Source organism: Gastrolobium bilobum, unplaced genomic scaffold, assembly GCF_033153095.1.
Source record: "Gastrolobium bilobum isolate Gb01-03AN ecotype WA unplaced genomic scaffold, APGP_CSIRO_Gbil_v1 utg8841, whole genome shotgun sequence".
Taxonomy (NCBI): Eukaryota; Viridiplantae; Streptophyta; class Magnoliopsida; order Fabales; family Fabaceae; genus Gastrolobium; species Gastrolobium bilobum.
In genome coordinates this window covers 81,244-96,117 of record NW_026896712.1, presented here as the reverse complement: position 1 = coordinate 96,117, position 14,874 = coordinate 81,244, and the positions used below count along the sequence as shown (strand labels likewise).

Here is a 14,874-nt window from a genome sequence, read left to right as displayed (position 1 = left end):
ATCTGGTAAATGGAAAAGCTTTTTTTTAATATTCATTCTCATGAAGCCGGCATATATGAGTAGTCCATAACCATAATCACTGTTGCCATTCAATACATAGGTCCAATATAGGTGGGAGCACTACTCTTATTAGTTGACTTAGAATCTATGTTTAGCATACGCCTCTTATGAGGTGCTATATGCTTCGCGTGGAAGGTTGTGTGTCCTAGTAAGTCCTACCAACAAACTAAAAAATAACTGCACCACGTGGAATCAAGCTACAGTGTAATAACTCCAATGTTTTGTTGGTCCTGTTGATTTATGACATAATTATCCTCTTTGCTAAACCTAGAACTGATCGGTGACTGCATGTTTGATCTTAATGTTCATACATACAAGTCCAAAATTACAAAGGAAATTTTGGTTACTACAACATTTTTTTTTCTCAAATAACAAAAAATAAAATACTAAACTGAACTGTATTAAATTTTTAAGTAAATACTTATCATTAAATTTTGGTTGTGGCACTTTTCCTGGCCTATTGCTATTTGAAAGTTGACATTTACATTTTTCTTTTTCATGTGTGTTGCTAGGATCTTTCATTTGATATGCAACTCATGGAAGTTATTTATGGAATTTCCACTAAATGGAGCTTTTTTAAATCAATCATCTTGCAAGAGAAGAAAAGTTTTAGGGGAAGGTCCACAGTTCCTGGCAGATAGAATCCCTTCTTTAGTTGACTACAACGCATGTATCATATTGCATACCAATAATTATAAGGAAGACAGTCAATATGGATTCAAGTACTATTTTATTAAGCGGTTCATTTCAAGCTGCAGAATGTTATATTTTAGGGAAATATAAGAATCATGTTGCAGGAATGACACTGTTCATTCCTGCAACAAGGATCCGGCAACGTATCTTGAGGATACGGCGCCGTATCCTGATTTTGGTTTGACTTTTTTTTTAAGCGTGAGACCCACACTTGATTTGTGTGTGCAGGAAAATGGTCTTGTCATGTGACATGACAAAAAGCGAACCCTATATTTTATGGGTTGGGTATGTTGAAAGTTGATCCTCTTGAGTTTAAGGATCAAGAGAAGCAAGCCTTATCCTTTGTTGCAAACCGGACTTACATCTACTCCGTGATTAGGCTGTTACAAAACCAGGAAGAGAATTCTTTTGCGTGGCACTGATTGCACAATCCTACAAGTACCATAATGATACTAGTCCCGTAATCCAACCATACGGGACTGGTCTCGTACCTACTACGGCCGGCTTTGACTGCATTACTATAACAATACATTTCAAACTTGCTTTTTTTTTTTTTTTTGGTACATTGCCAGGAGGTATCCCCATTCAACCTTCTCCGGGCACCATGCCCTCGGGGTACGGCCCGTTTGGGCTAGCCCCTCATTGTAACAGTGGGTGCACTAAGCTTCGCAACCGGAGAAAGGACGAGACTAATCCCCCAACCGAAGATTTTTTGGCTTATCCTCTGGCCCCCAAAGATTTTCCAAGAAACTGCTTGAGGCAGGATTTGATCCCTGCACCAAGCAATCCCTTGGGAGTTCAGCTGCCAACTGAGCTACCCTTGGGGGTTCATTTCAAACTTGCTTTGACTAGGAAAATCTTTTACCAAACCTTTTTTGTACGGCGCTTTTCCCTATATTCAGACTGAAATACTGAATTATTAGATGTGGCCAAAAGAGAAAATACTGCAGGAACTCATTTGATCAATTTTGATTCACTTTTTCTCAATTGTAAACTAATCTACACAAATCTGCCTCAAATTGACGTGAGGGTGATTCGTGGTCTTTTGTTTCTCTTCACTGATGGAGGTCCATTATTTCTACAATGCTTCATTGTTGTCTTGTTATTCTTTTCAACATTGTCCTTGATGCTGTCCGTTACTCTTGTTTTCAGTTTAGATGCTGCTGCTCCTAGAGAATTAGCAATTCCTCTTGGACTTTTTTCTTCATGCCAAGGATTATTCTGCTCTCAGTTTCAATTTCAAAAGTAAAAATGAATTAGATATACAGTAATATAAGCTTCCTGAAGATAAAGTAATGCAATATATTTTGTCATACAAGCAAAGAAATGTAATTATTCTAATCAAGAGGATTCTCAAGTTTCAATGCCACCAAATCATCAAAATGCCTCAATCAATTTCACGTTTAAATTTTCACATACCTTGAGATCTTTGATGCTTTCATTTCTGTTATAGGAGAATATACTTGATAGAGAGGATGTGTAAATGCATCCTTTTTCCTGTTGAAAACTTTTGGCAGCATCTTCCAGTGCCAACATGTCATTCCTCTTACAAATAGTATATTTTCTCCCACATAAACAAGTCTGTGATGCAATGTCTGAATCGCACAATAAGTAGAGTCAGAAAACGTATGTTAATAAGTCACCGTGATGCTAACAAAATGAAAATTTAATATGGCTCAAATCATCAATAAGTCTGCATCTACATAGTAAAACAACCACTCCCCGTTAAACCCGACTAACGAGTATGGGGTAGAGGCAATCCTTGTACGCAGCCTTACCATTGCATAATTGCAAAGAGACTGTTTCCTGGATTCGAACCCATGACCTTTCAGTCATGAAAGAACAGCTTTACCACTGCTCCGGTTCACCCCTTTCTGCATCTACGTAGTAATGGAAAGGAAATTTACTTATCAATAACTGAGGCAATTGATTTTAAATAACTTCTCAAAAAGAATATAATAATGATGTCTCATACCATGAAAAAGACAAATTGGATGAGAATAGCAGTACTTGCACTGCAAGTAAGCTACATAACAATCCTTATGGCAAAGGCTGCATATCAGAGAACCTAATGTATTTGAAGAGCTTGACAATTTTCTTGGACTATTCAATCGCAATAGTGATGCCTTATAAAATTGCATAAGATGCAAGAAAGACAGCACAATAGCATGATAAGATGCCATGTCTTCAGGTTTGTTCTTGGAACTTCTGACTTTTGAGGACTTGTAAACCAGCATTGCCTCTTTACAAAGTAGTTCCTCATAAGGAATTATAGACAACATTTTAAGATGTGCATAACGCCTGCTAGCTGCAGCTCCAAGTGGAAACCAATCACCAATAGCAAAGTTTACTGCTTCTCCACAGTTAAAACCTAAAATCAACAAAAAGAATCAAATGAATAGTTAATGCTCATTTGTAAATTTGTTATGTCTCCTATAATGGAGGGACAAATTCACAAAGACACATGTACAGAGAAATATAGATTACCATGACTAAATCCAGCATGATATGCTCTAGGAAAGGTGATGACAAACTCTCCTGGCTTCTGCACAGCCTTGTAAACTGCCACATCATGTTGTAACAAGACATTTGGAGGGAACATGGTTGTTTTATGTGCAAGAAATTTGAATGCTCCATCCTCTCCTTGTTTTGTTATGATCTTATTGGAATACACATGATGTAAGACAGTCTTTTCAAATTGAGAGGCTGCATAGCTAGGCACCCCATACCAAGTTTTATTTGCACCTGAGTGGTGATAATTTATGCTGCAAAGAAGACAGTAATATATATTAAAATCAGAGTTGAGTAATATTAAACAATGGCTGAGACAGTGGAGAAATAGATTGTTGTGAGATACACCTGTACAAATAGTGATCTTCTACATGCCATGCAAACATACTGAACAGCATCCCAATGTAAAGCATAGGATCAGTTATTCCCTAAAATTTCACATTGGAATTAGAATAAAAAAAAAGAAGAGGAGGAAATTGTAACTTTCAAATTCAGTTTAGATTTCAAAATTTGCTTTCTTACTGGAATTTCCTTGTCAACTAAACGCAATGGGGACTGCAGCAGCCGTGAGAAATTCTGAAGTCAATGAAGAAATTAAAGATCTTGAGACCAAGTGGTTCATAATCTAAAATTTAATGTAACTTGCAGGGAACAGGATGTTAAAAGAACAGTAAGAACAAATGGAGTGAACGTAAAGTCTGAAAAACAACCTGCAAATTCCATTTGCTTGTTCCAAGCCTGTCATGAGGATCACATGAAAAGGCACTACCCTCAATATTGACTCCATACTCAACTGTTCCCTTAACTCCATGCGCCATCTCATTCCAGAACTCCTTTTCCACATATGAAGAAGGAAGACCTTCAGAACTGCAAAATCTACTGAAAAAGACCTTGTTTGCTAGAGCTTCAAATTCATGATATGTATATTTTCTGGTAGAAACAATAACAACCAACAATTAATTTATTTTACATGATTTAGTTAGTATAAAAGCTTACAAGCATGATATTCTTTTACCTTCCTCTCATAGAAAATGTTATTATATCCTTCTCATTCCATTTAGATAGCCTAAGAGGCTGTACAATTGTTTCAAACTTGAAGTCCCTCTTCTCATTCATTAAGACAGAACCAGCAGGATAAGAGGCAGAAATTGGAGAAACAATTTTGCATATACCTGAAAATATGAGGATGAAACAAGAAGCATACAAGCATAATAGAAATGAAAAGAGACATAAAAATACAGAAAGTATTTGTGCTATTGTACATAAGTTTGTCCTAGCCGTTATAGCTTGTTACATCAATTTCTTATACATGGGAAATTCTTGGTTAAAACATTTTAATTACAAATGAAGCCCCTAATGACACCTCCTCATAAAGACAGTGATGAACTAGGTGTAGGTAGTTAAAAGAAAAACATCCATAATCTATTATCACATACCATATTTAGAAGCCTCAGTAGCAATCTTCTGCAGATAAACTAAAGGATGCTCAAACTCCTGCTCTGATGGGTGGTATACTGGACACTCTGGAATCCTATTGGTCCATTCTAGATCTGCCAAATCATATTTACTCAATTTCTGGGAGATATGAGTAATTGAACTTTTACCAGCCATTGTTCTCGTTCTTCCTCCATATCTGACAACTTTTGGAACACCCATTTTATTTGATCTTCTTTATATAACAAGCATTACTAGCATCTAATACTTCTCCAATGACTTCAATTGTCACCCTTGGAGGTTTTTCCTCCAACCTAAAATATATTTAATAATAATTAGACAGTAATCAATATATAAATTTACCATGGTGTAACAATGAGGCTAACATAACAAAATTGGAGAAATTAAACAGATGATGAGTATGCACACTATGAATTTGAATATTAAAGCATCTTCAATTTGTCAGTGAATTGAAATTAATAATAACCAAAATATCATATTAGTGTTGCAAATAGTGCCAATAGAAATTTTCAATTATCATATTTTACTTCATATGTGACATGTCATTACCCAATTTTATGAAAGGTAAACATGCAGTATCATGCAGAGAGTTCTAGACTTCTGGTGAACAGAACAGAACAGACAGAACAACACAAAGCAATTGCATAAATTGTTAATTCACAGAACCTCCAAAACACTATGTATATGCAGAGCACTTTATTACAAACGGCATATAAAGCATAACAACTAATTCAATAAGTAACAGATGGGTACATTGGCACACTATTTATTATAGTTACCATCTTCCCAATGACCAAAGAAGGCTATTTAGACAATCATATCATAGTGTGTACATTACATAACCAATTAAGATGGCTACTCTTTCAAAACATATAAATGTAAACTTAGTGATCACGAAATAAAGATAACACTTTCACCTGGCAATCATGCATGACATGCAAGAGGGTTTTTTTTCTTTTCTTTTCTTTCTTTACTTTTTCATTTCTGTATTACCTTTTACCTGCATGCTACAAAACCAAAAAGGAAGAATGAAAATTGTGTGGTGTTTGAAGTATTGGTGATCAAAAGTTATTTGGTTTTGACGCTGTGGGGTAAGAGAGAGAGAGAGAGAGAGAGAGAGAGAGACTTATGGAAAAGAAGTTAACTGTTAACAAAACTGAAACATGTAACTGCCAGGTTACATGGTAGTTAACGAGTTCGTTATTTGTTTCCTTTATGATACCGTTGCTGGACATCTCATCCTGTTCAAAATTATAAACTTTCAAATTTTTCTTTGACTTTTTCCCTTTCTCGTTGCTAATAATGATAATTTAATGATAATTTTTTTTTTGATAACAATTTAATGATAATTTAAATGACATATACTTATGTCATTTTAAGAAAGAGGCAGACACAAAATAAAATTTTTTTATTTAAAATTTAAATTAAAAAAAAAATCACCCATTTTCTCCCCATAATTTTCATTTCTTGTGTCTATCTCTCTCCTAAAATGACATAACTTATGTCACATCAAACCCATTGTTTTTTGCCCTTTTTGCTGAGTTTATATATATGGCTTTAATTTAATGTTTCTAAAGTAAACGTAGATAAGTTATCTACATTCACTCCCAAAACAACATCGTTTTGAGTTAAAAAATTTAAAAATTATAATGAGAATGACTATTATAACCCTGAAATAAATTATAATTACAAAAATATATTAATTTTCGCTCCAAAACGACATCATTTTGGCCTGAATATAAATAACTTATTTACATTAATCGGAGAAAAAACGAAAAAAAGAAGAAGATTTACTAAGTGTAAATATATTAATTGGCTTTAGAGAATGTTTGGTATAGGAGATATTTTTTTTACCGGGAAAAAAAGATTTGTGGAAATATAATAGAAATATTTTTCCCGAGTAAGTTACGAAAAAGTGTTTGGTAGGTCTAAAATTTTTCTAGAAATGTTGGGTTAATTATACTGATTATGTGGAAAAATAGAAATACCATGTATCATATAATATTTTCGTTTGGAATTTTGCAGTTAAATTTGAAAAGACGGTAAAAAAAAGTTTTTCGGGAATATTTACAGTTTCCTCATACCAAATGTTAGAAAATATTTTTCCCCACCCCACTTTCCCAGGATTTCTAAAATAATCTACGTACCAAACAGTCCCTTAATGTTTCTACAATAAATATAGATAAGTTATTTATATTCATTTCCAAAACAACGTTATTTTTGATTTAAAGCTTAAAAAATTACAATAAGAAAGACTATTATAATCCTGAAATAAATTATAATTATAAAAATATATTAATTTTCATCCCAAAACGATGTCATTTTAGGCTCCATGTAAATAACTTATGTATATTGTCAACAGAAAAAATGAACCCATATTAATTACCTATTTGTTATTATGATTTACTTATTTATAATTTTAAAAATAAAATAACTACCCCCTTTTTTTGTTATCCAAATAACTACATTAATTCAGTTGAAAACAACTTATTTTCAAAATATTTAAAAATTAAATATTTTTATTAAATATTTATAGTGGCCTTGAATCCGCTAGTAGTAATAATAATAGAGTCACCAAAATTAGTCTCAAGTGACCAAAATTAGTCTCTTTCATTAGAGCTCATCTTCACTACAACAGTAGTACGTACTACTGCCATTGAAAATTAAACATCTGTCTTTAATACACAGTTTTTTCTTTTCCATGTCATCAATCAACATATGTGTTTAATTTGTATTGTAGAAATATATAGAAAAGTGGGTAAGACAGTAGTATTGTAGAAATTTTCCTTTCATTATAACTTCATCTTTTAATCAAATTCTTTCATTTACACACTTTATGTGACTGAACACATTTCCAAGGCTACGGGAGTACCTCCTCCCTTATCAGAAATAGAAAAAAAAAATTGAATGAGTGAAAATAATTACAAAAATAGAATAAAATAAATAAATTACTTTTTACCATATTTAATAGGGTTTTATAATTCTCATTTAACATGAGATTTTGGATTTTCCTACACACCCTTTGATTTCCGTGCCAACGTGGGTCCTACACATAATTTTTTCTATCATACAAGTCCCACATGCTTTTTGTCTCTACGACATGAGAATTCAATTCTCATGTTGAATGAGAAATATAAAACCCTATTTAATAAATGAAGTACTCAATACTCTGTACTCAGTAAAACGGTAAATATTTTCTTTCCCCACTCACTTTGGAATGTGAAGAAAAATAAACTTCACTAACTATCTTCCATTGTTTTCCGCAAAACTTAGATTAGAAAGCAAAATACCTGGTATCATTGTTGGTCATATAAGACTACATACGAGCCTTGATAAAACACCACATGATGTCTTACCCTCTTTGCTTACTTCAAACTCAAACAATGAAAATGGCATTGGCGAGTGCTGCATCTGCATGCTTTCCTTTGTACAGTTGTTCCATGATAAGAACAGAGTTAACAACCCCATCAACGATGGGATTTCACCCTTCAAATATGCACTTCAGAAGTGCTGCCATCATATTCGTAGACGTGAAAAAGTTTCAGACACTAGATTCCAGGAAGCAATTGGAAAAGCTTCCTAGTGTTGTTCTAAGGTTAGTTTGACATGTAATGAGGGGCTACAAAGAAAGAGTTGAAATATGGGGAAATAGTGCATATGATTTCATAACCCATGATGTACACATGGTTAAATTATATAAGGTTGAATGGGAATACATATTAATAATTACTTTCTTAATTTAAGGTTAAAAATAAAGAAATAATCAGGAGTAATCAATCCTATAATAAGGGAATAAAAGAGAATCAAATAAGAAATAATTACGATATGACCATAAGAAATTTTCTTTCATTATGGAAAAAATCTTCAATGCTTGTATTCCTTATTCTCTACTTCATGGATTAACTAGAGAACACCTCTTTCAATAAAGAGAATCAAGAATGTCAGCAATTCAGGCAATAATATATCAATTTCATTTCAAACCCAGAAATATAAATTACTTTAACTGAATATTGGTAAGCTCAGAGATGCTGCAGCAAGGAAGAAAGTTCTGATAGGAAAAGGACCAACCATCAAACCCCATTAAATTGCATTCATCTTGAGGTGTATTAGGCCCCATCAACAAAATGAAAAAGATACTGAAAAATATGAGAATCAGAATAGCATTATTAGATGGGGATTTCCAATGGTTACTGCATTGATTGTATTGGCTACAGTTCGATTACATTAAGTAGGGTCAATACATGAGTTGAAACAACATGTGGGTTGTTCTCTAGCTTTGGAAATTGTTAACAGCTCTTGATTTACAGAGTATACTCTCAGCATCTACATGGTATATGATTGGAACGGCAATTATAGAACTTGTGCCATCATTGGAAATAGAAATAGATAGAAGCACATAATAGAAGCTTAAAAGGTTAATAGCAAAGACTGATAGATACATGTAATAAGCACTAGGGTATATAATAAAACGTGAATTAAAACAGTAAGGTCCTGTCTATACTTGTTTTTTTTGGATGTTGCTCTATGTAGATTATGGATATGGGCATTGAATGGTAGCAAATGTGAGTACCTTTCACTGTTATGCAATATGCACATACATACAGGAGATGCATGCCATAAAAATTTAAATATATAATTTTTAGGTATAAGTTATACTTACCGTTCAGGGAATAACCATTTCAGGGACCGTTCTTTTTCATTCACAAACTTAAATAAGAAAACTGATCTTCAAAGCTTAAAAGTACCAGCACACACAACATGCATAATTAAAATTGTTCCAAGTTAGTTAACACAGCTAGGCCCATTCGGTTATAGCCCAACGGTGGGCCCAAGACCTTGTACTCGAATTAGCCTACCTGGTTACCTTCTTAAGCCGTAAGCCTGGGTTATGAGGCTATATAATAAGAGCTCGGATCGTGGAATCAAACCCACGATCCTTTCCCGCTTTATAATGACTTTATATAACTGCCACTATCGTCAATAGAAAAATGGTTCCTCACCCACGATCTTCATCACTAACCACCTATGAGAACCATTATAAATACAAGGATCGTGGAATCAAACCCACGACCCTTTCCCGCTTTATAATGACTTTATATAATTGTCACTATTGTCAATAAAAAAACGGTTCCTCAGCCACGATTTTCATCACTAACAACCTATGAGAACCATTATAAATACAAGGATAGTAGTAAAATAAAGGGATTCAGACTCATTCACACATACTAAGCAGATGCACTTAAACCAGAACCTACTTTGGTGTTCATACTGCACAAAAATGAAAAGGTCTTGATTGATACACAAGCAGAGACAAACACAATTGATATTAGGGGTCATTATACATGTTTAGAAAGACAAGACAATAAAGGTAGAGTTTGTTTATTTAACTTTGATAGATACAAGACTACTAATAATAATTAGTAGCGGTACTTGGTGGAGTAATCTTTGGGAGCAATGACGAGACCACGTCCTTTCCTAGCACCTCTGTAGACAGTTTCGATGATATCAATGAATTCTTGTTTGTCCTTGAGAGCCCAATTGATCTTGTTGTTGTTACCTGTGCCAAGGTCTATCATAATGTGCTTGTTCCTGAAGAAGAACATCACTGTTGATGGATCATACAGTTCGTACATTGTGTTGAAATCAGGAACCTCCGTTATGTCCACTAGGTATATCACCGCAAAGTTCTTTATTGTCTCCGCAACTGATGCCAGCACCTCATCCATCTTTTTAACAAAATAATAATTACAATTTTGCTAATTATAATAAACCGAAAAATATTTGTAACCTATAGTTGAAAGACCTAATATTTTTTATTTAAAATATAAATTCAAAAAAAAAAATTCCATGATTTTCATTGTTGGTGTCTTTTTCTCACTAAAAATCACATAAAACAGTAAATTCAATTATAAATCATCATCATCATCATAACATAACGATATCATAAAATTAATTTAATTTAACATAAAGTTTTCAATGAATATGAATATGAATTACCTGCATGCAGGTCTCATCCCAATCGTGACCGAAACGGATCACAACGAGACGCTCCTCCTCTGCAAGGATTGCCTGATCCACAGCCCATCCAGAATGCAAGTGAGGCAACAGGTACGACATCGTTTTATTCGGATTCGATTCAACACACACACAACACAAAGAAAAAACGCAACTTCAACTTTCCTTCTTTCTTTCTTCTCACTTCTCTCACTGCGTTAGGTTAGGGATTCAACAGTGATTGATTTCGATTAGGATTTCGACTTCTTCAACCGAAATAGGATTTGACCCGGTTACCCAATTACACACTAACCCGGCCCAACAATCTCCACCGGCCCGCCCAATTGATTTGAAGTGTTTTTTTTTTTTTGAAACATTTGAAGTGTTTTCTAAAGTTTTTTTCTACCCTTCATTAATTAATTAATATCTATTTTATCCCTCGTTCAAAATTATCTATCAATCTGTCACTCTTTAATTGATTAAATTGAAGATTTAATTGATTAAATGATCAAAACTAACAAAAATAGTTTACATGAAGATTTAATCGATTAAATCTTCAACTTAATCGATTAAATCTCCAAAAAGAAACGAAAATGCAATGACAAGACACGCAGCAGACGCCTTTTTTGTTTCTTTTTAAAGATTTAATCGATTAAATCTTCAAGTCAACCATTTCTGTCAGTTTTGACCATTTAATCAATTAAATCTTCAAGTTAATCGATTGAAGAGAGGTATTTTGGTAGATAGTTTTGAATGAGGGACAAAATGATTATTAATTAATTAATGAAGGGTAAAATGTTCAAAAATCCATTTTCTAGGTTTGAACATTTTGTAGCTGATTGAGGGGTGTTTTATTCCTGAATAACATTTAACTTTAGTGAAAAAATAAGGCAAAGAAAATATTAAATTAAATTTCCATGAACCTAACTTTACCAATTAGGGTGGAAATATTAATTTGAATAATTAATTAAGGATGCAAATTGTAATTAACTCTAATTTCCTTTCATGTCTTATCTTTTATATATATAATATGTTTTTTTGGAAAATTCAATGGTATTTTTAATTTATAAGATATTATATTTATCGCAAGATTTGAAAATTCTCCGATAATTTTTTTTAGAAATTCATCTAAAATATAGAAGAAAAGGTAATGATAAAGTATAAGAAATTGATCCCTTGCTTACCAAAAAAAAAAAAATTAACTATAAGAAATTCCCATTGAAGTTTTCTTAGTATAAAAAGGGGTTTTTTTTTTTTTTACCCTGTGTGAGTGGACTATAAAGGGAAGAGAAAGACATCTCTCTTAACTATGTAAGATTATTAACGTCGTCAGGATAAAATAACAAAAATTGTAAGCGTGTGCTTTAAATTCTCTTATACTTTTTCAAACAATGATATGCTATTTGTAAGTCTAAATATACTTATATTATTTCACACTTTTTTTTTATGAATTTTGAGATACATCAATCCAACAATTATATTAAGAGTAATATACCAAATTTACGTTTATATATATAAAGCTTACAAAGTTTTATATTACAAGTAATTAGGTATTTTATCGTACCACTTTATTTAGTTACACAATTAATTATATATTATAAAAGAATTAAATGTCAACAATTAGGTTATATACTTATAGGGATAGTATCCGTTTACAAACTTTTTTAGTAAATTACACTAAGTACGACCGGTCGTACACTACATGATTAAAGTGTGACCGGTCGTACTTAGTGTAATTTGTAAGAGTTTGTAAACAAAAAAAGTTTGTAAATATAACTTGCCCGGTACTTATAATATAACATTATTTTTTTCATTAACAACGGCCTAATAAAATATAAAACGAAAAAGAATTTTTTTATGGTAATATTATTATGAGAGATTGTATTTATAAGATCCAGGAATTTATATGACAGGTGGCGAAAATACAGAAAATGCATCAGACCGTCATATGGAGCACATTCTAGCGTGGACGTAAAATACAAATAAAATTGTCAAATATGAAATCTTACTGCAATTTTGTAACTAAATCTTAAGTAGTTAAAGAGCCATGAAGCAAGACCTGAAATCATGTAAGTTAGCATGAGAAGTTGAAAATGAGTTTTACGTACCAAGAAAATTGTTATAAAGCTCTACCATAGCTTAGATTTGGCTATAATTTTTGTTTCTAGGCTCCGAATTACCCTGCTAGATTTTTATTTACTTCACAGCAGTGTGGCTATTGTCATCTTGCTCAACAAATAGAATGCTCAATCCTAAAATCAAATAATATTCAACCCTTTTTAAAATTTAAAACGACATAACTCTATATCAAACATAACTATATTCCTTACTTATACTAAACAATGTGCTAAAGATTAACAAACAGGTGACAAGACTAAAACGTGATAAACATAACCATATCTTTGAAGAATAAAATTTATTTATATTTAATTTTTATCAACTATGAACGTAAAACTATAATTTTATCATTTATAGTACATTATTAAAGAGTTTAAATTATGATAGTATTTACTTAAAAAATTGAACTTTTTAGGATATAATGCAATAAACTCTCTCAAACTTTGGGTCATTTGCAATAAAACCTCCTTACGCTTTAAAACTTATCAATATGACGGACTCATTGAAATCGCTAAAATTGTAAACTACGTACTAGTATAAATTTAGTTTTTTCTTTTCTTTTTTTCTTTTGTGTTTTGAGCTCCAACATGTGCATTGTCTTCAATTATATGTATGCCCTATGAAGAACCGACACTTCAAAAACCTTGACGTGTCGTGTCCGACACTCCAACACGCGTTATTGAAATTCAAAAAACGGTTCAAAGGTTAAATTGCGTTGAATTTTTAGTTCTAACTGTTAGATTCGTTAGATTACGATTACTATTTTATTGAGTTTAATATAAATATTTGAAATATCTTATGTTTCTTTGCAAAATTTATGAATATTATAAGTTTAGATACATTTTTTTGTTAAATTGTTGAATATTAAAGATAATATATACTACATAAATTAAATATATTATTTAATATCAAAACGTGTCCTAACGTGTCGAAATTTAACATTTTTTAGAATTAACGTATCGGAGTGTCGTGTCGTATCATGTCACGTGTCCCGTGTCAGTGTCGATGCTACACAGTGTATGTCTGCCTCTTAGAAATGAATGCATCCCGCATCCACATGTTCTCATTTAGAATAAGATATGCTAGACGTACATAATATACAACTTTATTCTTCCCATCTGCGAAGGTTAATTTCTCGAAAGCATGTCAAGAATTTGCAATTTTCCTTTCAAATCATTCTTTCATAGGAACATATATTATCCTCCAAAGCACTAACAGGTCCCTTTTCGAGAAAGAAGCAAATTCGGATCCAAGAAGCAGGACAAGGGCTGACCATAGAAGCCAAACACATTCATGGCTTTTACATTCCAATGAATAGTTTTTCCATTGCATTAATGTTTATTATTTTAGATCAAAATCAAATGAACCATTGTAAAATAAAAATTGATCCAGTATTAGTAAGAAAAAAAATTATAAATATAATATCTTCCTGTCATTTTTATATAAAACAATCTCAATTGTCATATATAAATTAACGGTAAAAGAAAAATATTAAATTAAAGACTAAAAAAAATAACGGTTATTTTATTTAAATAATCTCGCATAAAGTCATCATGTGACATAAAAGGATTTGTGGTAAAAAGCACAAAATGGTGTATCACAAGGTTTATATAAGCATTACGGGACAACATTTATTGACCCTTTTGTCACTTTTTTCAGGATTAATTATCATTATGCTATAATGCAATGAAATTTTCTCAAAATGACACGTCATATTTTTCCTATCTCAACAAGCAGACTGTTACATCTGTAAAAAATTATTCACGTGGCTAATTTTATTAGGCTGTCCAGGGTGAATAAATGTGCTTTTTTCATGTGTCAACACCTTTGATTATCTCACTACATTGCTGGACGAGATTTGTGACCTACAAAATATTATCACGTATCCAATCCAATTTCGCTTGTTGGCATAATGAAAATATAACATGACATTTTGAAAAAAAATATATATAACAATAATAATTAATACTCAAAAAAGGTGGCACAAGTAGAGCTGGCAAAATGGGTCGAGCCCGCCGGGCCGGCCCGCCCCGCCCGCCAAAC

The 14,874-nt window shown here is 32.4% G+C and overlaps 2 protein-coding genes across 2 annotated transcripts; both read right to left on the bottom strand.

The window, feature by feature from the left end:
* Positions 1 to 1,767: 1,767 nt before the first annotated feature.
* Positions 1,768 to 4,875, bottom strand: LOC133301581 (lysine-specific demethylase JMJ13-like). The gene is made up of 9 exons (XM_061501232.1): positions 4,701 to 4,875; positions 4,280 to 4,436; positions 3,975 to 4,194; positions 3,787 to 3,840; positions 3,613 to 3,692; positions 3,241 to 3,518; positions 2,729 to 3,124; positions 2,257 to 2,348; positions 1,768 to 1,980 (listed from the first exon to the last, which is right to left on the bottom strand). The coding sequence occupies exons 1-9, from the start codon at positions 4,873 to 4,875 to the stop codon at positions 1,768 to 1,770; spliced, it is 1,665 nt and encodes a 554-aa protein (XP_061357216.1).
* Positions 4,876 to 10,051: 5,176 nt separating this feature from the next.
* LOC133301594 (thioredoxin-like protein YLS8) lies at positions 10,052 to 10,944 on the bottom strand. Its single transcript, XM_061501247.1, has 2 exons — positions 10,717 to 10,944; positions 10,052 to 10,445 (listed from the first exon to the last, which is right to left on the bottom strand). Exons 1-2 carry the CDS (start codon positions 10,834 to 10,836, stop codon positions 10,137 to 10,139), a joined length of 429 nt encoding a protein of 142 aa, XP_061357231.1. The 5' UTR covers positions 10,837 to 10,944; the 3' UTR covers positions 10,052 to 10,136.
* Positions 10,945 to 14,874: the final 3,930 nt, after the last annotated feature.